Source organism: Astyanax mexicanus, chromosome 11 (genome assembly GCF_023375975.1).
Source record: "Astyanax mexicanus isolate ESR-SI-001 chromosome 11, AstMex3_surface, whole genome shotgun sequence".
Taxonomy (NCBI): domain Eukaryota; kingdom Metazoa; phylum Chordata; class Actinopteri; order Characiformes; family Acestrorhamphidae; genus Astyanax; species Astyanax mexicanus.
This window is the reverse complement of record NC_064418.1, coordinates 294,164-321,189: the sequence shown is the minus strand read 5'-3', so window position 1 is coordinate 321,189 and position 27,026 is coordinate 294,164. Positions and strand designations below refer to the sequence as shown.

Below are 27,026 nucleotides of genomic sequence, written 5' to 3'. Positions count from 1 at the left end.
AGTCAGACACAGGTTTTAGTAGAAAACTATTGTGTTTTATTTATTTTCTTATTGACTTTATGTAAATCAGAGAAACATACATGTCTAATCTCTGTATTAATAATGTATTGCATCCTTTTTTCAGCTTCTTCATTTTAAAACCTCTACTTTCTGCTCTGTTTTCCCTCTAAGCTCATGTTAGCACTGAACAAAGCTACTGATAGAGATCACAGTATTCAGAGGAAAAGGAAAATATAATGAAGGATAGAACACTGTCCGCTGCAGGCCTGCGATTTCCAGACCCGTCTGGTTTCTGATGGACGTGAAGAACGTGTAGAAATGAGAGAATAAAACTCGGCAGCAGATTCTGAACGGGATCTTCTCTGGTGGCAGCAGCAGAAGCTCCTCGGCTCTAAACTCTCTTCAGGCCTCGAGCCATCAGGCAGGCGAACACCGTCATCACCATCTTGGGTTTAACCTCCACCAGATCCTCCGGCAGAGCGTAAACCCGAGCGCCGATCTTCCTCGCCATGGAGATCGCGTACCTGCAGCCACACAAAAACACAACCATGGGTTTACAAAAGTGATCATACACCTTCTTTAATAATTCATGAGATTAATATCTGGATTAAAATACACCGCCTGGCCCAAAAAAAGGGGACACACTCTAATATTTGGTTGGACCGCCTTTATTTTTTATTGTTTTGATGAATTCGCTGTGGCTTTGTTTCTATAAGCTTCTGCAGCGTCACAAGATTTATTTTAATCCAGTGTTGCATTAATTTATTAATTTGTCACCAAGATCTTGCAGCAGAATTGATGATGGTAGAGTCTGACCAACCGCTGCACAAAGTCACAATAACACTTACAAAGCAAACAAAAAGAAGACAACGCAACTACATTAAGAAAACACAGCATTAAAGGGAAAGTAAATACATTTCCCACACCGGAAATGCTCCCGACCACTAGAGGGCGCCGTTTAGCTGTTGGCGTTGTACCAAAAACCTGGCCAGAAGCTAGCTTTGCTGTGCTGCCTGTGCCCAGACAGGGAGACAGGTGAGCGTAGGACAGAAGTTTGTTTACAGGCGTGATTCTAGTTTAACTATCTAGTAGCTATTTGCTACTGAAAAACCTCCACAGCCCACACCAAAACGCTAACCATTGGCTAGAATTCTGCCGTGAACAAACTTCTGTCCTATGCTCACCTGTCTCCCTGTCTAGGCACAGGCAGCACGGCAAAGCTAGCTTCTGGCGCAGGTTTTGTAAAATTTTTGGTTTTTGGTACAATGTCAACAGCTAAGTGGCGCCCTCTAGTGGCCAGGAGCATTTCCAGTGTGGCAAATGTATTTACTTTACCTTTAATGCAGCGTTTCTGAAATGCAGCATCTTCTTTTTGTTTGCTTTGTAAATGTTTTTGTGATGTGTCTTTCTGGGACACTGTAAAGGCTGGTTATGGGAACGTACTTGGCGTTGTTGAGTTTCTCTTCGTCTGAAAGATCTTCTGCTTTAATCAGATCGTAGCGGATTGATCCGGGCTGGATGGCATCAATAAGGTCCAGAACCGGCATGCTGCTGCTAATGGATCCATCCTGTAGAACCACAGAACCGGAATTAAAACTGCATCTCACTTTACTGATCAGCAAAACTTTAGCTTCCTTTGCTAAATTAAAAGAACACTTGGAAGAAGACAGAAATGATGATCTGTATCTCGTACCTTGAAGCCTGAGATGGTTTTTTTGTCAGCTTGTTTCAGTGTGTCGTTCACCCAGCCCACGATGGTGTCATCGTTGACCTTCTGCCCGTCCCCGAGGTCCTCCAGGATGTTCAGAGTGTACCTGAGGAACAGAACAGAAAGAAGATTTTTTATTGGTTGTACAGTTTGGTATCTGTGATTTGATTGCTAATTGAAGTTCCTGTAGTTCTGGTACCTCCTCATGAGCTGCCAGAGCAGGGCGAGGGTGAGAGTACGGTTCCCCTCGTTCAGGTCCTGCCCAGCGATTCCAACCAGAGAGAACTTGGCCTCCTTCTTTCCCAGCTCCACCGCGTAGTTACAGTTCTCCAGCTGCCGGGAGAAGAGCAGGAGCACACTGAGCTTACATGTGTTTACGTGGATTTATACAGTGTATTAGAAAAATATTTAGATTAAGGGTTCTTAAATGCATCTCGATTCAGACATGGATGATTCTGAATCGATTCACCAAACGATCAGCAAAAATCAATTCAGATCTGCCAACATGTTTGCATTTTGTGAGCTCCTAGTACACTTGTTTGATTCCATAAACTTTTCCTCTTATCTCTTCACAAATATGTTTGTGTAAGAGTATTTGAGACTGTTTGCCTTTTTTGCACTGGTTATCGGCACTGATTTCAGGCTAGTTAGCTTGAGCGCTAATCCAGCAAGCTAACTATCAAGCCATCTGCTGAAACAGCATCTCTGTGCTGAAGACTCTCATCCACTGTCTCATCCATCTATCTATCTATCTATCTATCTATCTATCTATCTATCTATCTATCTATCTATCTATCTATCTATCTATCTATCTATATCTATCTGTCTATCTGTCTGTCTGTCTGTCTATCTATCTATCTATCCATCTATCTATCTATCTGTCTGTCTGTCTGTCTGTCTGTCTGTCCGTCCGTCCGTCCGTCCGTCCGTCCGTCCGTCCGTCCGTCTATCTATCTATCTATCCATCTATCTATCTATCCATCTATCTATCTGTCTGTCTGTCTGTCTGTCTGTCTGTCTATCTATCTATCTATCTATCCATCTATCTATCTATCTATCTATCTATCTATCTATCTGTCTGTCTGTCTGTCTGTCTGTCTGTCTATCTATCTATCTATCTATCTATCCATCTATCTATCTATCTATCCATCTATCTATCTATCTGTCTGTCCGTCCGTCCGTCCGTCCGTCCGTCCGTCCGTCCGTCCGTCCGTCCGTCCGTCCGTCCGTCCATCTATCTATCTATCTATCTATCTATCTATCTATCTATCTATATATATTACTCTCTCTCCCTGTTTCACTCTCTTTCTCTCTCTCTCTGTCTATTTCTCTTACTCTGAAATAATCTTTCTCCCCCAAAAAAATGTAATTCATGCCGTAGAGGTTTACATTTATAATATGGTCTTCAGTGTGTGATCAGACTGAGTAAAGTGTAAAGTGTGAATCTGTGGTCATGATCTCACCTTCTTCATATTACTGCCCAGTTTGGGATAGGGGGGCTTGTTGACTTTGTCCCAGTCTACAGGAACCTTGATCTTCTCATACAGCTGGAAGATGATCAGAGCATCAGCCAGATCCCTGAAACACAGAATCACACAGAAACGAGCTTTTCATTATTCCTCACTTAAACCACTGACTGAATGAGATAAATCAGGGTTTGTTAGTTCTGTACAGTTTTCAGTATTTTTCTGCAGATCTTCTAGTGTGATAATTATCTTCTGCTGAATCAGGAGTGTTTGAGCAGACTGTTCACTAAACTCTGCAGAACCCCTGCTTCCACCACAGAATTAAAAGTTAAAGGTTATTATGGCCAATTTGTCATTTACAAGAGAAAATCTCCGATGCCAGAGTGCAATAAATTATAACAAAATAAATTATAATAAAAGCATGGTGCTGGTATAATTGCTATGCTGATTTTGAGCTTATAAAAATATTAATTTGCTAAATATAATAAATGAATGGTTTGCTATGTCCAGTGATGTCAGTTACTTAGTACTTAGTGTTACTCTAATCTGTCCATTTTTCCAGTTATGAGAAATCTAACACGTTAATATTTCCAATCCAGTAATCAGATTAAAGTTATTTATTTAAGTAACTCTGCGTTACTATTTTTAAGTTTTTCTGTATGAGTTTGTAAACGGTAGCCCGTGGCCATATATATTATATATGCAGTATATGTACTTCTGCTGTAAGTTGCCACCCCAAACACATTTTTCTAGATCCACCCCTGAAAGAGAGAGCACTTACCCATAGAGGTGATTTACACGAGGGTTCACACCCAGAGAGTTCATCCAGTTACGGAAGGTGCGCTCCTCTCTGGTCTCACCTGGTGAGGAAATGTAGAGGTTAAGTATGTATTATTTTAATGATAAAAGTATGTACTTTTCCATTTTAAAGATACTTTAAAAATATACCTAAATGCACTTTTATTTTACAAGAGTAGAAATGTGTAAATGTTGTAAATTTCACATTTTAACTATGTCTGTTACTGAAGCCTCACCCTCGATGGAGCTCCAGTCGATGTCCTGGTTCTCTGGTTTCTTCAGGGCCGGGTATTTGTTGAAGAGATTGGCCACGAAGGCGAGGTTGAGCTTGGGGTTTCCGCGGACCACGTCAGGGGGCATAACGAACTGCCTGCAGCCGAGGCGATCGGCCTGATCCAGCATGCACTCCGCTCTCTTCAGATCCTCCTTCTCCTGCAGGACGAGAAGAACCACACAAAACATTCATACAATTATTATAAACACGGGATTATAATGCCTCAGCAATACTGGACAATACTGTAACATTTCAATCATATTAATCTCTAAACAATAACAGAGATTAATGATGAGTTTATTTATTTAACCTCTTAATAAGCCAGGATGTTTGTCAATTGTCTGCCTGATATTACACCACTAAATCCTGAGGAGTTCTTACATAAAAAGCTTTAATGTTTGATAAGGAACGTTACTGAAATTCATAGTTGTATTTGAAATAGATTTAAAGAGTTTAGTGTCATGTGCGCAGTAAGAAACAAGTTTCAGAGCAAACACGTCCGACTCAGGGGCGTCATGATGCAATGAGAAAAGGTATTAGAAAATCTATACTGTAATAGAAAATCTAAAAAACTATTTAAGTAAATCTGCTAATGTCTAAATATAATGCATAAAATCATGTCTCTTTCCAGGACTTCATTTTAAAATCAATATTTTCCTGAATACGAATCAAACTGTTCATCTCCTCCAAACCTTTAGTTTTGTTAAGTTTGTCTAGTTTTTACGTCTTTATTTAAAACCTGCAGAATTTGGGTTGATTCCTGTTACTGATCTGGAATTATTAAGTGGAGTAGAAAAAAAAACAGGCAGAGATTCCAAACCCTCAAATATTTTTGTAAATAACTTATTTTACTGCAGAAAAAGGGATTTGTGACACCTAGACCTGTAGCCTGTATAAGGGATGAGGTATTTTAAGGGGTTAATCAAAGTAAAATGAAATGAATACGTAAAGCATGTAATAATTGTAATATTTTATGGTTGTGATCAGGTTTTCAGACTCTTGTGAAGGAGTGAAGGAGTAAAAGAGTGAATGAGTATAACAGACTCACCCTCAGGCCGGTCATGTCGATGATGATGGGTGGGATTCCCTCGTCGTCTCCTTTAGGCGCCACCTGGTTCAGGATATTGTAGTAGGCCTTAGAGTCCTGAAAAAAACAGGCAGAACACAGATCCTCATCAGCTCATCTACAGTATAAGAGAAGGCTCTTTAAATTTGGTGATTTAGTTCAGTTTAGTCTATTTTGTGCTTGAGTCCCACAGGGTTCTATTCTAGGGAACATTATAGTGATGTTAATAAAGACATAAAGCTAGTTGTGATTGGGAAAAGTCTTCCAACAGGGTTTAATGGATTGAAGAAACATTCATTGATATTAAAAACTGAATATTCATAGAAAAATTACAGACAAAAGAGTGCAGACTAAATTCAAAGTGGAAGATGTTGCTGCTCCATTATTTATCTATTATCTAACTTACAGAACTTACTATTACACTATTACTTTCATGCAGTACTTCAAATACGTCTTTGCTCTCACCATCATATTTTGGGGTAAAAGGGGGTGAATGTGTGATTTTTACATCATTAGATGCTTTATAGTGTTTGTACCTTTATATCAGAGCTGAAGTTGTTGATCTTGGAGCAGCCGGCCTGTTCCAGGTGATAATTCGCCCAGCGCAGGAGCAGCTCCTCAGGAGAGAGCTTCATCAGATCCTCCAGACTCTCACCATCCCTCAGCAACGCAATCAGAGCTACACACACACACACACACACACACACACACACACGGTTTTAATTCTTAAATAATTTAATTAGGAATCCAGTTGAATTAATCACAAATATCGAAACATCAATCAAATGTAGGCAAAAAAAAGCCTAATAAATGAAAATCAGTGTACCTATTTGTAATAAATAACTGTATCAGCGCACTCTACCTTCATTTCTGCTGATCTCAATGTCGGCCAGCAGCCCAATTTTAATGATCTGCCACAGCAAACCGAGAACCAAGTGCTGCCTGCCCTCCTTCAGGTCCTCTGCACCGATATTCACCACGTGGCAGCCGATAGCCGAGGATGAGTTCAGAGCCAAATTCAGATTTTCCTAAAATACACACAAAACAGTGAAAAAATGGAGAGGTGTGTTCTGATTCTACAGCGAAAACTATATTGTTAAGTTTCTCTGATTTATATTCTATTTATAAATTTGAGTAAAATGAACATTGTTGTTTTATTCTATAAACTACAGACAACATTTCTCCCAAATTACAAATAGAAATATTCATAGTCATTTAGAGCATTTATTTACAGAAAATGAGAAATGGCTGAAATAACTAAAAAGATGCAGAACTTTCAGACCTCAAATAATGCAAAGAAAACAAGTTCATATTCATAAAGTTTTAAGAGTTCAGAAATAATCAATATTTGGTGGAATAATCCTGGTTGGTTTTTAATCACAGTTTTTTTCATGCATCTTGGCATCATGTTCTCCTCCACCAGTCTTACACACTGCTTTTGGATAACTTTATGCTGCTTTACTCCTGGTGCAAAAATTCAAGCAGTTCAGTTTGGTGGTTTGATGGTTTGTGATCATCCATCTTCCTCTTGATTATATTCCAGAGGTTTTTAATTTGGTAAAATCAAAGAAAATCATCATTTTTAATTAATCTCTTATTTTGTACAGAGCTGTGTATTATTACATTATTATTTCTGTATAGCCACGCAGTTAGAGAACTACTTTGTTCTTTACATCCTTCAGATATATCACTGCTGTCTAGAGATTATTGGGTCTAATTTCAGCACAGCAGTGATTTTGATTAATATGGTGTTAATGGTGTTAATGGTGTTAATGGTGTTAATGGTGTTAATGGTGTTAATGGTGTTAATGGTAGTGTGTTGAACAGTGAACAATCTCTTAACTCTCTACCATTAATAAATGGGCAATATTTAATATGCTGTATGATGTACCGCCTGGCTGGGTTTGGTTACCTGGATGGTGAACGGGGTGAGCTTCTTCTTGTTGATGGTTCTCTCATCGATGGTGTCTGGGACGGACAAGTTGATCATTTTACTGCAAAAAACATAAAAATAAAATAAAATTGCATCATTATGGAACCAACTATCCACATGTTTATGTTGAACATATAATAAACATATAATAAACAGTCTAATTGTGTGGCTTCTTTATTATAGTGATTATTACTGTAAGTGACAATTGTGCAATAAATTGTGATACTGTTGGGGTGTGTGTGTGTAGTGTGTGTGTGTGTGTGTGTGTGTGTGTGTACCAGAGTACGATGCCGTCTCCTACAGCAGTGAACAGATCGTTTGAGCTGGGGTCCATGGGCAGGACGTGTTTACAGTCCGGATCTTTCTCCAGAGCTTTATTAATCCAGTTCACAAACGCCACCTTCTCCTCCTCTACACACACACACACACATTACACACACACACACACACACACACATTAAGAGAGAGCACATTAGACATCAGCAGCGTAAGAGGATATACACTGTCCTATACAACAGCATTGTGAGGAAATTCATGTCCCCACAATGACTGGAAACATTTACTTAAACACAGGAATATTGTATACTAAATTATTTTATTACTGGTGTTTAATCTAAATATAGGACTAGATAAACTCACTACATAAACTTAAGGATATATGCAAGATGCTGATTACTTGAGATACTTAATATATTCCTGATAAAGAAGGCTATAAATTTTTAATGGAAATATATACTGTCTAATATTCTTAACAAAGAGTTGCCTTAGTATGTTTAGCTGAATATAGACAGAATTAAGATGATTGTTGTTTTAAGTAGCTTAATTAGCATTAGCCAAACACAATGTCAACATTAATGAATTCAATCAATCTTACTATTTTATTAGAGTTTTTTTTCTTGTGTGAATATTATTTTATTAATTTATGAATATATACTGTATTTATTATACCTGAGTAAGAGTGCTGTGTTCCAGACTGCTCTGAAGTTCCTGCCACCGCACAGATTCCCTCCTTCTTATTGATGGCCTTTCGGAAAGTCTTCGCCACTTCGGAGCTCTTCAGACCATGAAACACCTGAAACCAGAGAGAGAAAGTGAGCAGAAAAATACTAAAATTAATAATATAAAAGCTAATTTTGCCTAAATTTCTTTTGAATTTTGAGAACCCATCACTAAATTCCCATTCTTATGAGCTCATCAGCAGGATGAAGGTTAGCATGTTCAGTAAGCCACTGTCTTTTATTGAACTGCTGTTGATGCAGCATCACTGTGCAGCTATAATTATCATTTTACAGTTTTAGAAAAACAATTTTTAGCGTGCAGTCTGTCACCCTGAGCTGTATAAAAGCTGTGTCTGAAATGCAAGAAATGCACACTTAATGCCTTGATCCAGTGCACACTAAAAGTGATAAAGGTATTTGTATCTAAATCAAAAGGGAAGCACAAGTCAAAGGATTGCTGATGTATTGAAAGCTCAGTGCTGAATTAAAGTATTTAGCTGTGCTGCATTTAAGTTGTTTTAAAAGGCATTTTTTCAAAATAGAAAGCAAGATTACATATAGCAAGCTAATTTCTCAAAGGAAATTGTTTAAAATTTATATCAAATGTTATTAACTAATTGTTTATTAGCAATTACAAAGCATAACAACACATTTATAAAGATTCCCTTATTTGTTAATTCTGTAATTATGATATAACATTATATTATCAATCTGTAACCAGAATTTCTACATTTATAAAGCTCTATAACGAGACTGATGAAGAATTTTATTAGGTATTATTATTTATTAGGTAAGACACGCCCATAAATATCCTCTTATTAAAACTCAGACCAGAGTTTCTGAGTCACCTTTAACTGACCTTTGCGAATTCATCAAAGGTGATCTTCCCGTCCTGGTTCTGGTCCATGGTTGCACTGAGCTCCTGGATGATTTCTCGGATCCGGTACCCCGGCAGAGGAAGATTCGCCACCCTAAACAACTCATTCAGCTCATCTGTGCTGATATAACCGTTAGAGTCCACATCTGAGGAAAACACAAGATAAACAGCGCTTACATTACCATAACCGTGATTTCACATGACTGCTTATAAAACTGTGTTAATATTGTAAATTATATACTCCAACTATAGAAATATATAACTATATAAATATGTGCTGGATATATGTAGATATACAGATGAGTTTCTTTGATTTTACCAAATTAAAAACCTCTGTAATATAATCAAGAGGAAGATGGATGATCACAAACCATCAAACCACCAAACTGAACTGCTTGAATTTTTACACCAGGAGTAAAGCAGCATAAAGTTATCCAAAAGCAGTGTGTAAGACTGGTGGAGGAGAACATGATGCAAAGATGCATGAAATTAAAACTGTGATTAAAAACCAACCAGAGTTATTTCACCAAATATTGATTATTTCTGAACTCTTAAAACTTTATGAATATGAACTTGTTTTCTTTGCATTTTTTGAGGTCTGAAAGCTCTGCATCTTTTTTGTTATTTCAGTCATTTCTCATTTTCTGCGAATAAATGCTCTAAATGAGAATATTCTTACTTTAGAAACTGAAGTGCTCCCTTAATTTTTTTCCAGAGCTGTATATTAAATAAAAATATTTAACCCACTGTATTAAACTCAACATACAACCAGTAGATGGTGTAGGTTTGCAATCTTTTTCTTAATAAGTCTTTTTTTTTTTTTTTTTTGGAAGTTTGATTTTTAGGTACTTACCAACTTTGCTGAAGGCCTCCCTCAATTCCTCCATCTCATCGTGAGAAATGTTGGCCATCTTGGCTTTTATGTAGTAAAAATGACCTGTAACAGTATTACAGACATGCAGGGTTTAGACAAATAACATTGATAATGGTTTATTTCTGACCCATATATATAGTATATAGTTTTTATTGTTGCCAGAAAATGCCACCTTGATATTTCTGCATTGCTAAAGCTGCCCCAGTCAACTGTAAGTGCTGATCATTTGTAAAATGGAAAAATAAACAATTAACCACAGCTTAGTATAAAACGATAGATTATGTAAACTCACAAAATGAGAAAAATGAGTCACTTCTTCTTGCATTCAATTTACTAGAGTTTTTAGGACTTTTCTCCTAATTTAGGTAATTTAGTCTCATTTAGAGAATAGTGTTTACACAGTTCAATTATTAGGAATGCGTGCCATTATTCTCTATGGGGCTTGAACCCGTCTATGAATAGTTTGTTTGAAAATCTCCTCATTTGTCTCCAGATCATCTGAATTACAGGCTATTATAGAGGTGACATATAATAATAATAATTCTAATAATGATATAATAATAATAATAATAATAATAATAATAATAATAATAATAATGCTTCATCCTTGCCACAAGCTAAGCTAACTCTTCTGTTTTAGCAGAAGTTTTAACTCATTGTTTCCAGGACTTTCACACTTTCCCCCAGTCAAAGAGTGATGTTTACCAATTAGCATAGTTAGCCTGCATGCTAACAGCATTATTATTCATTATTATTATGAGAAGCTATATGCCCTTTCTCCTTTTAAGGAAAAAACCAAACCTTTCACACAGAAGCAAAGCAGAACTGAAAGCCCTCTCTTCTCTCATTTAAAGAGAAACATTGCACACTCTGTCCTGTTGAGAAACCTCAGTTTCTCCTCAGTCTTTAACTAAACCTCATGTTTGTGTAATTCTGCCCTTCATACAAGAACAGAAGAACAGAATAGAACAGTAAAATAGAACAGAGCTTCGGACCATTTTAACTGCTCGATTCATCATTAAGGTTTTATAAACTTAGAGAGGGGTGTTTTCTGCTGGTGAAAGGTTGAGGGGGAATTTCTCTGTAACTGAAACTCTCTGAAAAACCACATCATCCCCAACCCGCTACCTCAACGCCCCCTCAGAGACCTTCCTGTTCCGACTGATGAGTGTCTCTGTAGACCATAAGAACTGGTCAAAGTCTGTTACTGGATTCTAAAAACTGGTTTTCTGCCACTAAAGCTGTTTGTGGACATGTGTTCCTTTAGCATTTTCTCTGTAATTAAAGGTATAATCTGGGAGATTTCCTTGCTTTCTTGAAATAACAACTTATAAAAACTTGTCTAGAAAGGCTTTACACTATGTTAAGAAATAATATTGCTGTGAAAAGGATTTGATTGCATTTAAGTCCACTAAAGCTTCAGTACTCTTAGTTACTTTCATAATATTGATAAATAAATGCCCAACAATTAGTTTTGGATGACTATCCCTTTCATATACTGTCCTAATATCACCAAATGCTGAATGCAAAACATGGTTAATATTTCATATATTAAATATTACTAAACCTTAATACTAGGACACAGTCATATTCTGACACATATTCTCTATATTGGTTGAAGTGGGAATCTCCTCACTTTAAAAAGACCTTTAAAACTGGGCTCTTTAAGTGAAAGCAGATTGTTTTAAGGATTGTTTTAAATGTGTAAAAGCATTAATGCCTATTGCATATTAATGATAAGCAGTCAAATGGCTTTTTTCCAAATAAACCACCAAACCAAACACGAAATCAGTAAACAGCAGTGTATGAAGTACCTCTTAAGCTAGCTCAGTGAAGGCCTCAGTAAAAGCACGTCTGAAATTTCATGCGCTCTTTTAGTCCTGCATGCAAATTTCACCCATTATAAAGCCACACGAGTGTTTGTGGTTCTTCTCAAGTGTTAAACTAATAAAATACATTTGCATAATCTCGATTAAACTGTGATTTTACATTGGCCGAATGTTTTCTCCCAACTGATGTCCTCTTCCTCATTCGCAACAAGGCCTGTATAGCCTTAGTTTAATGTTACTTCACGGCCTCGGTTCTCGTTTCCTGGGCTTGAAATGCTTCAGTCTTTCAGGCATTTAGTCATTTCGGTATGACTGCTGACGCCCACCTCCAGAGCAGTTCCGCCTGCCTCGTGCTCGAGCTTCTGCAGCTTTCTTCATGCACCGAAAATGGAAAAGCTAAAGGGGCGGAAGCCAAGAGCAGCTTCATATAGGTGATAGTTCAGCACCGTCACATTGCTGCAACTATTAAGATTCATTCAGTTTATTCAGGGATTGTATTAATGAAGCTAGTGGACTAAATCAACTGGAATACAAGATTCTAAGAAACATCTGAACTAAGAGAGATCTGTTCTACCAAAGGACATAGCACTCGTTTAGCAACCAGCTCAGAGGAAAAGACTGCTAGCTCAGTGCACAGTTACTGTCAAGAGAAACACAGCAAAAGCGAGAGCCTCTGCTGCTGTTGCTGCTGCAGGGCTTAACCGCAACTTCCTGTTCCATATCTACTGCACAGCAAAGCTTTACTTCTGCTCAACATGGCTCACTATAGCCCACAGAGCGGAGGCGTTTTGTTCGAATGGTCTACAAGCCTTTGGACTGTGGTGTGGACAGGAGAAGGAGAAGGCTAGTTGTGCATTTGAGGTTGTCCTGAAACAGCAGGACGAGTGTGAGATTAAACCAAACCAGAAGGTCAAGAGCATCAATGGGAACCTTCAACTCCACATCTTTGCATCAAACTTTTTTTCATATAAAGGTTATTTGCAGAAAATTGACAGAAACTTAGACCTATACATGTTCACAATACTTCACCAGGATCGATTTTAGACGAATATGATTCACCAAAGGCCCTCAACTCGCCAAATATCATCAATCCACCCCAAACCACCCAACGCCCAACCTCACCTCCAGAATCCTCACCTGACTGACAGACAGACAGACAGACGTTGAGATGATCACCTACCTGTGGAAGACTCTCGTAAAGGTTTTCTCTCTCTCTCTCTTTCTCTCGGTGTGGATGCCCTGCTCTCTGCTCTAGTCAGGGAGTGTGCAGGACTTGCACTGACAGCGGCAAGGGTATTCAAATGAGAGAGGAAGGAAGTGACAACCAGTGCACCAAAGCTGAAACAGGAACGTAGATCTTGATGGCTTTATAAGGCAATCTGCTAGTCAGATACTCGTAGCAAACAAGGTGACGCTTTCAGAAGAGCTCATATTCTTGACCAAAGTTGAGGTCTTGAGTAGATTCTGATGTGTCTAAACACAGACTGAGATTACGTCACAGTATAAACGACAAATTGATGACTAAATCTCACGGTTTTCTGGTCTTCTGACTTTAGACGGTGGTAGTGGTTATTCTGAGGTACCCACCTATCTGGCATTACCTCAGTTCATCTGGCCTATTATAAATCTCTCTGTTTTCAGAAGCGTAGGAGCTTCTGTAAAACCACATTTCTATTTTTTGAGCTTTAACATGAAACACTATAATACCTTATCTAACTCTGTGGTGGTGACCATCCATGGCAAGACAAAGATACACCAAATCCAGTCACCAGTTGTGGCTACTGGTCATCATGTGATAATGAGGTCATTTTGCTCAAGTTCTCTTAAAAAGCCTTAGATCATCTTCATACTAGGCTACATACAGTACAGGCCAAAAGTTTGGACACGCCTTCTCTTATTCAATGCGTTTTCTTTATTTTCATGACTATTTACATTGTAGATTCTCACTGAAGCATCAAAACTATGAATGAACACATGTGGAGTTTTATGTACTTAACGAAAAAAAGGTGAAATAACTAAAAAAAAACATGTTTTATATTCTAGTTTCTTCAAAATAGCCCCCCTTTGCTCTGATTACTGCTTTGCACACTCTTGCACACACATTCTCTCAATGAGCTTCAAGAGGTGGCCACCTGAAATGAAAAGTTTTCCAACAGTCTTGAAGGAAGGAAGGAGTTCCCAGAGGTGTTTATTAGCACTTGTTGCTCCTTTGTCTTCTTCACTCTGTGCTCCAGCTCACCCCAAACCATCTGGATTGGGTTCAGGTCCGGTGACGGTGGAGGTTCAGCTCATTTTTTATTAAGTACATAAAACTCCACGTGTGTTCATTCATAGTTTTGATGCTTCAGTGAGAATCTACAATGTAAATAGTCATGAAAATAAATAAAGAAAACGCACTGAAAAAGAGAAGCTGTGTCCAAACTTTTGGCCTGTACTGTACCACTGCTGTTCTTGCTGGAGTGTGTGGGGGTGTGTGTGTGTGGGGGGGAGGTGGGGGTCTGCGTGTGCAAGTGTGATGGATCACAGTATAAACCAATAGGGAGTCAGAATGGTATGTGTTTATACTTCTCTACATCCAATCACAATCAGATTCTCTCTATCTGGATGGAGAGATTTATCTGGATAGGGGTTTTATTGAATGATGAGTAGCCGTAATGAAAACCAGCTGAAATGCAATAGGAGTAACGAGGCTATTTTTATTCAAATGTAAGGAGTAATAAATTTAGATAATTGTGTGAAAATGTAAAAATACAGTAATTACTCCAGTAAAGCAGAGATAACCTTCATTTCTAGTTAAGATAATAAAGTATTTTTACTTCACTACCGGACACCTCTGTTCATATCACTTTCACAGAACATAGCAAAAGTCACATTACACAATACCAGTTTTTGTTCTGTGACTTTTGGCATGTCGGTGTAATTTAGATCTCATATCAGTTGACTGAAGATTTTGTCAGGCAAGGAGGAACTTGACTTTGTTATGATATGATACTCTTAAACCAAATATACCCAATACACTTTTACATTAAGGAAATAGGCATCGTTTCCACACACTCAAAAAAAAAAAACATTAATAAGAGTAGTGGATGATCTGAAACAAACACAATAAGACTATGTTCACCATATCCACACATGTATACAGTACTAGGGAGTCAGACTTGAATAAAAGTACAAGTGCTCTTTCAAAAAATTGACTTAAGTAGAAGTTGTTAGAAGTGTTTTATAAGCACCACACTTAAGTATTCAACATTTCTGAATTTGCAAGTAGTGAAGTAAAATGTAGCAGTGAAGAACTGAGAGTAAAAGTACATCACTGTGTTATTAGTGTAATTATTACCGAAAGCAGTGGAAAGACAGTGCTAAAGGCACAATGGGATAATGTAGGTTTAGAGCGATGCAGCTCATAAGCAATATATCAGAGAATAAATATTATAATAAAATATTTATATATATATATCTCGCTGTACTTGTTGTAACTTTGGGAAGGAGAGTAACGTAATTTCAATCCTCTGCATGTCAATAAAACTACTTGACTTGCAGTATTTTAGTACTTAAGTACAGGAGTAAAATACATATCTGACCATTCCCAATACCAAGCTTGGCCTAGATAATTATATAGGGTTCATACACTTTTTAACCAATACATTTTTCATGATTTTTCAGGACTTTTCCCATGTCTTCAATGCAAACGTTCATGACCATTAAAACATCAAATCAATATCACATCAATTTAACATCAATAAAAGCAAAAATAAACTAAAACTATAACCAAAATAAAACATTTCTTTAAGCAATGTTTACACAGTCTTAAGTAATAATAATAAAATGTGTGTCAGATCCAGAGAGCTTCATTGTTTAGGGATAAATTACAAAACTAACTCTGAGTTAATGTATTTGTTAGCTTGAAAACGGCTTTTCTCAGTCGATTAATGGAAACACATTTATAGATTGCAAATTTCCATGACTTTACCAAAACCTTTCTGGGTATTTCTATTTTTCCAAAAATTGCCCAGCCCTGGAAATTGCTATTTTTAATTTCTTAACCTTTTTCTGGTTTTCATGAGCGTATGAACCCTGGTATAAATCCTCCTATGGTAACACTGGAGTAATGAAGCTATCTAAACAGTACCTTTGGGATGTATCTGACATGCAATCAAATTCACCTCACAGCAATGTTCCAACATCTAATATAAAGCCTTTTTTTAGAATTAAGCAGAGGACAAACTCCTGGTTAAAATCACTGATTCACATCTATAACTCTTGTTTCTGCTTTACAGAGACACTAACACTAGAACACGGCCTGCTCCCTACTGTGTTCCCTACATAGGGAACACAGGGGTCGGTTTGAGACGCGCCCCTTTAACTGTGTTCCAAAAGGAGCGCCTCACGCTGCCTGTTTTAAATAATATGATCTATATTTGGAATTATAATCTATCTACGGTGCACAGAAATCATTATAAATGATTAAATCGAATTTATTTAAAGGATAATGGGATTATAAAGCGGTGAGATAACGTTACTGCAGTGTTTGGCTGTTTGCGCTTTTGGCGTAGATTACTGCGTAGTTGCTACGGGTCTTAGCGTAGTTACTACAGACTCCAGCACGAGACTGAGAAACAGCACAACCAGTAAGTTCATAACTTATTATAACCTAAATATAATAAAAATACTTGTAAAATAAACTTAAAAAACTAATATAGTGTTTACAGCAGTGTCCAGCGGTAATCAGAGAAAATTTTGTTTTTATATTTATGTATTTATCTACTACTGTACTACTGTCTAATAAAGAGGCAGTAAGGTAACCTATACGTGTTTCTAAAATATTTTAACTTTATTTTAACTGTAATAAAAATGAATATATGTCTCACAATATCTTTTGTAAATGGAAAAGTATGAAACCACTCACATTAGGTCAGTGGTTGAAATCTCTTTCTCAGTAAATGACGACGGAAAAAATAACATTTTCAGTTAAAAAGAAGTCTGGCGACAATTTAGGCAATTTATGGAAGATGATTCATTAATAAATGTATTTGAAGATTAACTTACACAGCCTGCTACTGTTTCATAACAATGATAAATAGACGTTTCCTGCTCTACTTACTAATCCAGGCTATATTTGTGTGTTTATATGTGTGTCTTTAACAGATGAGAGTGAGAGTGAGAAGGGAACCCAAGATCATCTGATAAAAATTCTCACTTGGCCACAATGGGATCTGAACATGTGCAGCTCCTGCGGAGACCCCTACCCCCCAAAACACTCCAACCCATCCTCAAATCTTCACTGAAGAAGACTGAGGTTTTGGGTGAGTGATGACTGATGGGATTAGAAAGCTAAAGCTGAACTGAGCTTAGCTTTAATAAAGCTGCTGCAACACTACCTTCCAGTGTTTTTACCTCTAAATATTGTTGCTGTAACTAAACATAACAAACTGAAGCTGCATTTCATTTAAATTTGGATGTCAAAATTTTCAAGTTCCATGTTGGGAAGGTGAGCTGAAACAGCCCAATGAGTTGGAAAGTCAGGAAAGACTCAGAATAGAAGATGGCTGTAATAAAGGCAGTGGTGTTATACAGTTTATTATCATTTCTATCTATTAAACCAGTCATACACCCGATTAAACACAATAAACCTGATTTTAATTTTTAAAAATAGCTTGCATTTGCCAAAAACCTCCAACAAATCTTAGGTAAATGTAATGCAGAAGGAGTTTTGTGTAGAAGTTCCAGAATTCACTCCTATATTTTTTGAATTTCCTCTTAGTGTCTGTAACGCAGCACAGCTTTCAAACATGGTGCAGGAAGTTTCACACATTGTCAAAATACTGTAGATGTGTATGAAATCTTATGTCCGAATGTTTGATTGGATTTTTTCTGATCAAGTATTGAAATAATAATGTTTGTATGAAATTACCACACCGTTTAGTATCTGTTACAGCACCGCTCTCAGTCTGGTACAGGTAAGCCCACCTGTAAGGGAATTTGTGGCCTGTTCCCACACTCTGCTTTCTGCTCAAATGTTCATAAAAAAAAAAAAATTCAGCAATCTCAACTATTCATCAGAAGTTTCCTCTTTTTTCCTCTTTTATAGATGCAGTGATGGAGTCCATCTCTTCCAGAGTCCGCTACAGCATGGAAGGAAGTGGGTGGAGTTTTCATGATGACACATCCCCATTAGATTTTGATCCACAGCTGTCCCACGTCTCCCCTACACCTGTCTCCATCCAGTCCGCATTACGTCCCTCCATGTCCCCCACAATCACCAGTTCCTTTCCTTTTCGTCCTCAGCGGACGCTCCGCCGCTCTCTTCTTCTGGAGCTGCTGAGTGATCATCCACGCTACACCCAGCCTCCACCCTACCTGAGCTCTAACCACCTGCAGAAACCCGCCCAACCTGTGCTGGAGTTCACCCAACCTGACCAGGTCCTGAACACCATGATCCGATCCCAGCACACCTACAGGAAGCTGGTGGATCTCTTCCTGTATGAGCTGCACAGCGGCCAACAGGACCAAGTGACCAATCAGATCTTCAGCTGGGAAGATCTACCACAGGCCCAGCGCAGATTCCCACAGATAATATACGGTAAATTACAGCCATAATACAACACAACAGACATCATTTTAAATAAAGTAGATATAGATATTTAGTTGAGTAAAATGAACATTGTTGTTTTATTCTATAAACTACAGACAACATTTCTCCCAAATTACAAATAAAAATATTCTAATTTAGAGCATTTATTTACAGAAAATGAGAAATGACTGAAATAACAAAAAAGATGCAGAGCTTTCAGACCTCAAATAATGCAAAGAAAACAAGTTCATATTCATAATCACATTTTTTTTCACACGCATCATGTTCTCCTCCACCAGTCTTACACACTGCTTTTGGATAACTTTATGCTGCTTTACTCCTGGTGTAAAAAATCAAGCAGTTCAGTTTGGTGGTTTGATGGTTTGCGATCATCCATCTTCCTCTTGATTATATTCCAGAGGTTTTCAATTTGCTAAAATTAAAAAGAGGCTTGTCATCTTTAAGTGGTTTCTTTATTTTTACAGAGCTGTATATTAAAAATTATTTGAATCAGGGGTTTGTTTCGCAGTCAGGTCCTGCTTTAGCATCAGGGCCTATAGATCCTGCACAGTTATAGATTCCTAAAACCTTGCAACCAGAGACTGACTGATAAATGGCCTATTGGTCAATTTTGGTAAATTCGTCAAAACCACCCCTCTGCTACTCTTATTGCAGTGATGTGTCCCGTCTCAGAGGCTGTTAACTGGGTAAACTGTCTTCAGTTTTATTGTAGAGGCATGCTTAGCAGTTAAGGATCTCTCACCAGGAGGTACACTACCCAAAAGAAGCCTCTGAGAGTGTTTTTATAGAGCAACAGGAAAATTGGACTACTCCAGTAATCAGCGAAACAAATGAATACAATTTTTTCCTACAATTTTATAAGCATCTTTGGTAAACTCTTTTCACTGACTAATTTTTGTTGATCTCTATGTTGGTCCATGCAGTGCCTGGTTCAGAGCATCAAACCAGTGGCTTCGTATAAGTGAAAATGTTGTTAGTTGTCGATTAAAGTCACAATAAACTGTATTTTGTTACTACTGTGTGTGTATGTGCGTGTGTGTGTGTGTGTGTGTGTGTGTGGTTTTAGAGCTGGTTGCACAGGTTCGAATGGAGCTCCAGGCACGTATAGAGTCACGCCGCTCTACAGAGAAATCTCTCATCCAGACTCAGCAGAACTCAGTGGAGCCGTGGACTGAAAACAAATCACAGACTGAACCCATAAACCTCCACCTGTATCCAGGTAAAAAACACAGTGTACACACTCCCACAGCACTACACATTAATCACTCCTCACACTCTCTCACTATCATTCAGTGTGATGCTCTCTCTGTTACTTGTTGTTTGGCTTTTTTTCTCTACAGTTTTTACTGTTATGCTCTCTCTATATATATTTCAGTGTGATGCTCTCTCCAGTAGTTCAGTATAATGCTGTCTCTATGTAATTCAGTGTAATGCTGAACAATGAATGTCTCTTTTGTTCTGTATTATTCAGTGTAATTCTCTCTTTCTGTGACATTCAGTGTGATGCTCTCTCTACAGTTCAGTGTAATGTACTCTCCTATACTTCATGATTCTGTTTCTGTCTATAGTTCACTCTAATGCTGTCTCTCCTATAGTTCAGAGTGATATTCTTTCTATCATGTTGTGTGATGCTTTCTCCCTCTGCAGTTAAGTATATAAGTCCAAATCATTCAGTTATGTGTGATGCTCTCTTTCTCTCTACAATTTAGTGTAATTCTCTCTTTCTATATCATTTAGTGTGATGCTCTCTACATTTCTGTGTGATGCTCTCTCCTATAGATTAGTGATGCTGTCCCTTTATAGTCCAATTTGATGCTCTCTCTATTGTTTATTGTGTGATGCTCTTCATCTATAGTTCAGTGTGATGATCTTCTATATTAGTTGAGGGCGGTGTTTTTTTGTAGTTCAGTATGATTCTCTTCTCTGTTGTTCAGTGTGATGCTTTTTCACTATAGTTCACTGTAATTCTGTCTTTTTAATAGTTCAGTATGATGTTCTTTCTATCATGTAGAGTGATGAATTTTCTATCTGCAGTTAAATAAGATCCCCAATCATTCCTCCAAATCAGTCAGTGTGACTCTCTCTCTCTCTTGAGTGATGTTAAAATCCCTTAAACTGTGTTTTCATGTTACTCTCTTCTTCCCCTTTTCTGTTTCCTCACTCTCAGTGAATGAGGTGATGAGCTGTTTCCCGGTTAAGTTCTTCCAGGGTTCCTGCAGATCGTCTTCACCCTTCCTGGCTGCAGCGGAGTGTGTGATGATCAGTCTCACTGAGCTGGCCATAATTGAGTGCCTCACAAAGCATGGCACCAGCCTCAACCTCAAGGTGTGTGTGTGTGTGTGTGTGTGTGTGTGTGGTGGTTTATATAGGGGTGATCAGGGTCGAGTGGTTAGCCAGAACACAGTCAAGTGAAGGTTTCTTCCAGATTAAAGACGAGGTGCTGAAGTTTCTGCATACACTGTAAACCTCTGCCCTGAGGGAACTGATTTAACCCTTTCCTTTATTCACTCTGTTTACTGACTTACTAACGCTGCAGAGCTTTGCACTGAGAAATTCCACAACTGCTATGTGCATCCAATTAAAAACTTTGTGTTAAAAGTGCAGCTGCAAATGGTTCAGTGTGAAAGAAATTATATAATTTCATATAAATCATCATAACTCAGACACTTAATGTCTAACATTTTTTGTTATGAAATTATTGTAAGAAAGACTGGTAGATGACAACAATAGTTTAGAGTCTGTAGAATGAAGTTTTTTTTACAATGGATCTTAAGAATTTAAAGTAATATCTGTGATTTAAGAGATTTGCCTGTATTTTCGTTGCTTTTGCCCACTTACATTCATAACACACACACTTAAAGCTAATATAGAAGTAAGCTTGTGTGTGTGTGTGTGTGTGTGTGTATGTGTGTGTTGTTATACGTGTTGAAATAAAAGGCTCTTTTCTTTGGCCGGGTTCTGTTTAGGAAAGGAGAAGAGAGAGAGAGAGGAAGCGAAGCACTTCTGCCTTCACTTCTTTCACTTCACTCACTAAAATGTGAGCAAGTCTTTATTAGTGATTCCTGTGTTAAATTGTCTATTATTGGTGTGTGTGTGTGTGTGTGTGTGTGTGTGTGTGTTCTCCAGGCCCATTTTATCTCCCAGCTGCCTGATCTGTTTCTGCTGCGTCAGAATCTGCTCTACCTCAACCTGTCCTTCAACAGCTTCACTGTGTTTCCAGTGGAGGTGAGCTTTTGTCTGATTGGTTCATAAGCAGAACATCATTCAGCCCAGTTAAGTCTAATCAACTTTTATAACATTTAAAAACTTATAGTATTTAAAGAACAAGGATCTAAGTACTGAAATAGATTAGAACAAACAGAACAAATGAAATATAATCAACTAGTTTACCTTTAATAATTACAAGCACAAGCTACTAAACAAAAAAAATGCTTTAGATATTTTATTTATAAGATAAAATTCATAAAATGCGCGTTTTGCTGTTTTTAAAGGTCAATTTTGTCCATTTTAGTTTATGTTTTTGGGACACCTGCTTATTCATCTCTATCCTCTCCTCCTGTCTCAGGTGTGTGAACTGGCACGGCTGGAGGTGCTGAAGCTGAGAGATAACCCAATAGAGGAGATCCCAGCTGATATCCAGAAGCTCCTCAACCTAAAGACCCTGATCATCTCCTTCTGCAAGATCAGATCCCTGCCCTCCCAGTAAGCATGAATATTATCTGCTCCCTCTACACAATTCATCACTGACTTAACACCCAACACATCACAGAAATTAAATTGTAATTGGTATTTAAAGTCACATATCCAGCAGAAAACAACACTGCCTCAACCTTAAAGGAGATCTCTGGTGTAAAATTTACTTTTGGTGTAATAAAACATGATAAAAAGTACTTAGATTTGATAAATAGCTCAATAATGTGTGTGTATGTGTTTGTGGCACTGGTATGTGTGTATCAGGTACCCAAACATACAGAAGTGGTCACTCACAAAAGGCCTTTATTAGAAACACTTTATTAAAAAAGGCTGTGTTTCTAATAATCTGACCAGTAAGTGTGTATATGTTGTGTATGTGTTGTGTATGTGTTGTGTATGTGTTGTGTGGTCTGCAGGTTGTACCATCTGACCTCTTTGCAACACCTGGACGTGTCGTACAACCTCATCAGTTCCCTGAGCAGTGAGATCAAAAACCTCAGGTGAGCAAAAAAAGAGGTGAAACAGGTAAAACAGACAGTAGAGCGATAGAAAGACTGAAGGACACACAGACAAATAGAACAATGGAGGGATGAAAGACAGATATATGATAAATACTGCTGCTTTGGTTTATCAGATCAAGTTATTGTAATAAAACCTGAAATTAGACATTTTCACTCAAAAAGTGAAATTATTTTTTTTTCTAAAACTGAAAAGTGTTGAAATTAGTTTATCTATTCTTACATAATGATAAAAAAGAGGAATTCCAGAATTTAGGATAGTAATAGTACCACAGACAGACATACAGTTAAATGGATAGATCGAATTGTTAGTTTAATTGTTATCTGTATGTGTATAACTCTATATATGCACTGTATTATACTCTATTATATTTAGTATTATATTCTATTATACTGTATTACACTCTTTTATACTGTATTATACTGTATTAAACGTGTGTCTGTATGCGTGTGTATATGTGTGTGTGTGTGTGTGTGTATGTAGGTCTCTGCAGTATCTGAGTGTGGAGGGGAATCAGGTGGAGGCTCTGCCGGTGGGGGTTGTGTATTTGAGGTGTGTATCTGAACTCAGGTTGGGGGGGAACTACACACACCCCCTGCTGTGGATCTTAACCAGCTCCACCTCTCCACCATCCCTCACACACACTGCAGCACGAGCCCTGACCCTCACACACACCCCGAAACAGCACTCCAACCTGCCCCCTGCAGCCCAGCTCATACTCAGCAGGTAACACACACACACACACACACACACACACACAGTACATAAATAAGAGATCACAAGCCATCAAACCAAACTGAACTGCTTGAATTTTTGCACCAGGAGTAAAGCAGCATAAAGTTATCCAAAAGCAGTGTGTAAGACTGGTGGAGGAGAACATGATGCCAAGATGCATGAAATTAAAACTGTGATTAAAAACCAGATTCAGGGTTATTCCACCAAATATTGATTATTTCTGAACTCTTAAAACTTTATGAATATGAACTTGTTTTCTTTGCATTATTTGAGGTCTGAAAGCTCTGCATCTTTTTGTTATTTCAGTCATTTCTCATTTTCTGTAAATAAATGCTCTAAATGAGAATATGTTTATTTGGAATTTGGGAGAAATGTTGTCTGTAGTTTATAGAATAAAACAACAATGTTCATTTTACTCAAATATAAACCTATAAATAGTAAAATCAGAGAAACTGATTCAGAAACTGAATCTCTGAAAAATGAACTGAATATTTTTTTCAGAGCTGTATATCTATAATAGAAGGTGGTAAGAATGTCTTTATTAAATGCTATATTTATGTATGATGTTAATAATACACATTAATTCAGTGTGTGTGTGTGTGTGTGTGTGTGCTGTGTCTCTCAGGGTGGGTGTGTGTGAGTGCTGTGGTGGTGTTCTGTTTGGACCGGGACTGAAACTGATCCATCCCGTTCAGGATCTCTTCGGTCTTAGGAGCGTCCCGATCCTGTTCCAGTCCTGCTCCACCTCCTGCTTCTCCACCTTCAGGAACCAACCACACCTCCTCACACAGACTCTTCTCACCAGAAAAACAACAAACAAACAGCAGCTTTAATGCGTTTTCAGTTTTATTGTTTAGTGTTTTTCTTAAAACTAAATTAGAACATGACATAATTACTAAATTAAAATAAACTAAGTGTTAAAGCTGTGCTCTTCAGTCCAGCACAGTTTTGCAGTGCAGATATTTCCAGTTACAGCTGAATTCACATTTTTAATCTGGTGACATTATGAGCCCTGCATTTTTTTTATATCACAATATATGTACAATTTTTCCAATATTGTGCAGCTCTAGTTCACACAGTTTGTTGTCTGGGGGCCTCAGTCCAATTTGGGACGCTATAGGCAATTGATTGGTTTACTTGCCCTGTTGCAACGGGTCTGCATCAACACAGGTTATACAGTATTATTCCAGTTTAATTTCTCCAAATGACAAGACTCATGTTTTATGACTTGACAAGTTCAGTCCTTGATTGTGCACTTGTGGCTTTTAACCCTCCTGTTCTGTTCTGGGTCAAATTGACCTGTTTTAAGGTTTAAAGATCTTGGAAAAACAGTTAAAAGTTTTTTTTTTTTTCAATATGAAACTTCTTCTGATTGCCTTAATTACTGTAATCAACATATAATATACAAATTGGTTCATCTCACATGTTTGCAAAAACTAAAACAAAATTGCAATGTTATGTTTCAATGTTAGGTAAAAGATTGTGTTTTATATGTTGGTCTTTCAAAAGTAATAAAGTAGTGAAACAAAAAAAAGTGTAAACATGTATTTTTATGAAAAACGAGTGAATTATCGTGGGTTAAATAAACGCGCGCGTGCTTTCGGTCTGGTGTGGATGCGCTGGTGTTTTCTGAGGTTGCTTTTCCCCATAAAACTCTTGCCGCACTCGGGGCAGTGGAAGGGCTTCTCTCCGGTGTGGATGCGCTGGTGCTCCTGCTGGTGGGAGAGCTGGTAGAAGCTCTTCCCGCACTCCGGGCAGCAGTACGGCCTCTCCCCGGTGTGAATGCGCCGGTGAGTCCAGAGGCCGCCGCGGTCTCCGAAGCTCTTCCCGCAGTCCGGGCACTGATGCGGCTTCTCTCCGGTGTGGTCCAGCCGGTGTCGTTGGAGGGTTCGGTTCTGAGCGAATCTCCTCCCGCAGTCGGAGCAGCAGTAGAGCTTCTCCCCGGTGTGAACCCGCCGGTGCTGCTGCAGGTTACCCTGCTGGGTGAAGCTCCTCCCGCAGTCCGGGCAGCAGTACGGTTTCTCTCCGGTGTGAACCCGCCGGTGTCTCAGGATTCCTCCCAGCTGAGCGAAACTCTTCCCGCACTGGGAGCACAGGTATGGCCGCTCACCTGTGTGAACCCGCAGGTGTACCTCCAGCCTGCTCTGCCGGGAGAAGCTCCTCCCACACTGGGGGCACAGGTGACCGGGCTGCAGGTGACCGGGCTGCTGGTCTGTGTGTCCGTGAGGCATGGCTGTATCTCTATTAGAGGATAATATATGGTTTTTATATAATATATAATATATGGCTGTACCTTTATTTGAGTATAAGAGCTCAAGCTGGGGGTCAGCAGACTGATGATTGGCTCCTCATCGGGTCTCTGTATGGGGTTGTTGGGGTTTACTGGAGCTGTGAACAAAAGACAATAAAAAAGGATTAAAACAGTTTATTATCTGATCAGTGGTCAGAACTGTTTATTTACTTAGTAAAATAAATACATTTATAATAAAATTAATATTTTTCTACATCACTGTGCTCATTAAAACACCTCCCAACCTCATATTATTTGTAGTTACCATCATATCAACAAGTTTAGTTGAGTTTTTTCTTTTACCTTTTTATTTATTTTATTACTGTTTTTACTTTTGGCCTTTTACCTTTTTATTTCAATTATTGCTTCCATATATATTTTAATTCTTTTTTTAAAGCCACCATTTACCTTTTTATAATTTTGGTGTTATTTTAGTCCTCTATATCTTTAATTGTGTTTATATTTTATTATATACTAATTATTTATCTCTTTATTTTATTGCTTTAGCCTGTCTGTATATCCTTTTATTCTAAAATATTTCTTCTTAATTAAATCTTATATTGTTTGCTTGTTTTTATAACTTTAACCTATTTTTTAGCCCCTTTATTTTGTAAATGCTCGCTTTTTTATCCTGTGCAACACAGGTAAATCTTGGTCTTCTTTTCCTGGGGTGGTCCTGATGAGTGCCAGTTTCATCAAAGCCTTTTTAATAATCTTTGTGATGACTGCACTTGAGAATACTTTCAAAGTTTTTAAAATTCTTCTTTCCGTATTAACTGATCTTTATTTTATCTTAGAGTATTTATTTCTTTATTTAATAGAGTATTTGTTGCTCCTCATAATCTGGATTAGAACATTACTCTAATATTCACTATTCACTGTATACCTGTAACTCTACCTCTTCACTACTTTACAACTGATGCTCTCAAACACATGTAATGCATGGGAATACAAAATACGATGCAAAATAAAATGTAGAATATGGATCCTTTAAATTTCCACTGAATAGTATCATTAAAACAACACTTTCCCACTCTAAACCATCATCAGATCATCAGACTGTCAGCAGTTCAGCAGATGCTCCACAGACTGTACTCACTCTGCTCTTCTCTGGATGTCTGGAGGATGTTTCAGGGTTCAGGATCCTCCTCATCATCACATCATCATCATCACCTGTACTTTCACCTCTAAACAGGTTCAGAGAGAGGATACTCAGTGTATAATCAGGGTTTCTGCGGTTCTCTGGAGCTCCCCTCCCTGTAAATCACACTGAAAGAGGAGGGCTGGATGGATGGATGGTTTATGGGCTGGATCACTCCAGCAGATCTGAACCAGCTGAGGGAGAACCGCAGCACCACCTCCTGTCCTGGAGCT

General features: G+C 38.1%; 3 protein-coding genes across 5 annotated transcripts; 1 reads left to right on the top strand and 2 right to left on the bottom strand.

Moving 5' to 3' along the window:
• Nucleotides 1–13: 13 nt before the first annotated feature.
• On the bottom strand, nucleotides 14–13,134 carry lcp1 (lymphocyte cytosolic protein 1 (L-plastin)). The gene is made up of 16 exons (XM_022667272.2): nucleotides 13,004–13,134; nucleotides 9,974–10,057; nucleotides 9,103–9,266; nucleotides 8,194–8,317; nucleotides 7,524–7,656; nucleotides 7,225–7,306; nucleotides 6,175–6,340; nucleotides 5,849–5,991; nucleotides 5,295–5,390; nucleotides 4,209–4,404; nucleotides 3,956–4,034; nucleotides 3,172–3,286; nucleotides 1,908–2,041; nucleotides 1,694–1,814; nucleotides 1,444–1,568; nucleotides 14–524 (listed from the first exon to the last, which is right to left on the bottom strand). The coding sequence occupies exons 2-16, from the start codon at nucleotides 10,029–10,031 to the stop codon at nucleotides 392–394; spliced, it is 1,869 nt and encodes a 622-aa protein (XP_022522993.2). The 5' UTR covers nucleotides 10,032–10,057; nucleotides 13,004–13,134; the 3' UTR covers nucleotides 14–391.
• A 3,061-nt stretch (nucleotides 13,135–16,195) lies between these two features.
• LOC111191693 (leucine-rich repeat-containing protein 63) lies at nucleotides 16,196–24,896 on the top strand. 3 transcript variants are annotated; one of them, XM_022667275.2, is made up of 10 exons: nucleotides 16,196–16,451; nucleotides 16,969–17,126; nucleotides 17,912–18,403; nucleotides 19,482–19,634; nucleotides 20,583–20,740; nucleotides 21,542–21,640; nucleotides 21,981–22,117; nucleotides 22,525–22,608; nucleotides 23,111–23,179; nucleotides 23,988–24,896. In XM_022667275.2, exons 2-10 carry the CDS (start codon nucleotides 17,030–17,032, stop codon nucleotides 24,193–24,195), a joined length of 1,497 nt encoding a protein of 498 aa, XP_022522996.2. In that variant the 5' UTR covers nucleotides 16,196–16,451; nucleotides 16,969–17,029; the 3' UTR covers nucleotides 24,196–24,896. The 3 variants fall into 3 exon arrangements, with proteins under 3 accessions (XP_022522996.2, XP_049341331.1, XP_049341332.1); XM_049485374.1 differs by having other exon boundaries at nucleotides 16,198–16,451; nucleotides 23,111–23,353; XM_049485375.1 differs by lacking the exon at nucleotides 16,196–16,451 and having other exon boundaries at nucleotides 17,095–17,126; nucleotides 17,912–17,962; nucleotides 18,109–18,403; nucleotides 23,111–23,353.
• LOC125805039 (gastrula zinc finger protein XlCGF49.1-like) lies at nucleotides 24,849–26,993 on the bottom strand. The gene is made up of 2 exons (XM_049485376.1): nucleotides 26,752–26,993; nucleotides 24,849–25,750 (listed from the first exon to the last, which is right to left on the bottom strand). Exon 2 carries the CDS (start codon nucleotides 25,591–25,593, stop codon nucleotides 24,931–24,933), a length of 663 nt encoding a protein of 220 aa, XP_049341333.1. The 5' UTR covers nucleotides 25,594–25,750; nucleotides 26,752–26,993; the 3' UTR covers nucleotides 24,849–24,930.
• Nucleotides 26,994–27,026: the final 33 nt, after the last annotated feature.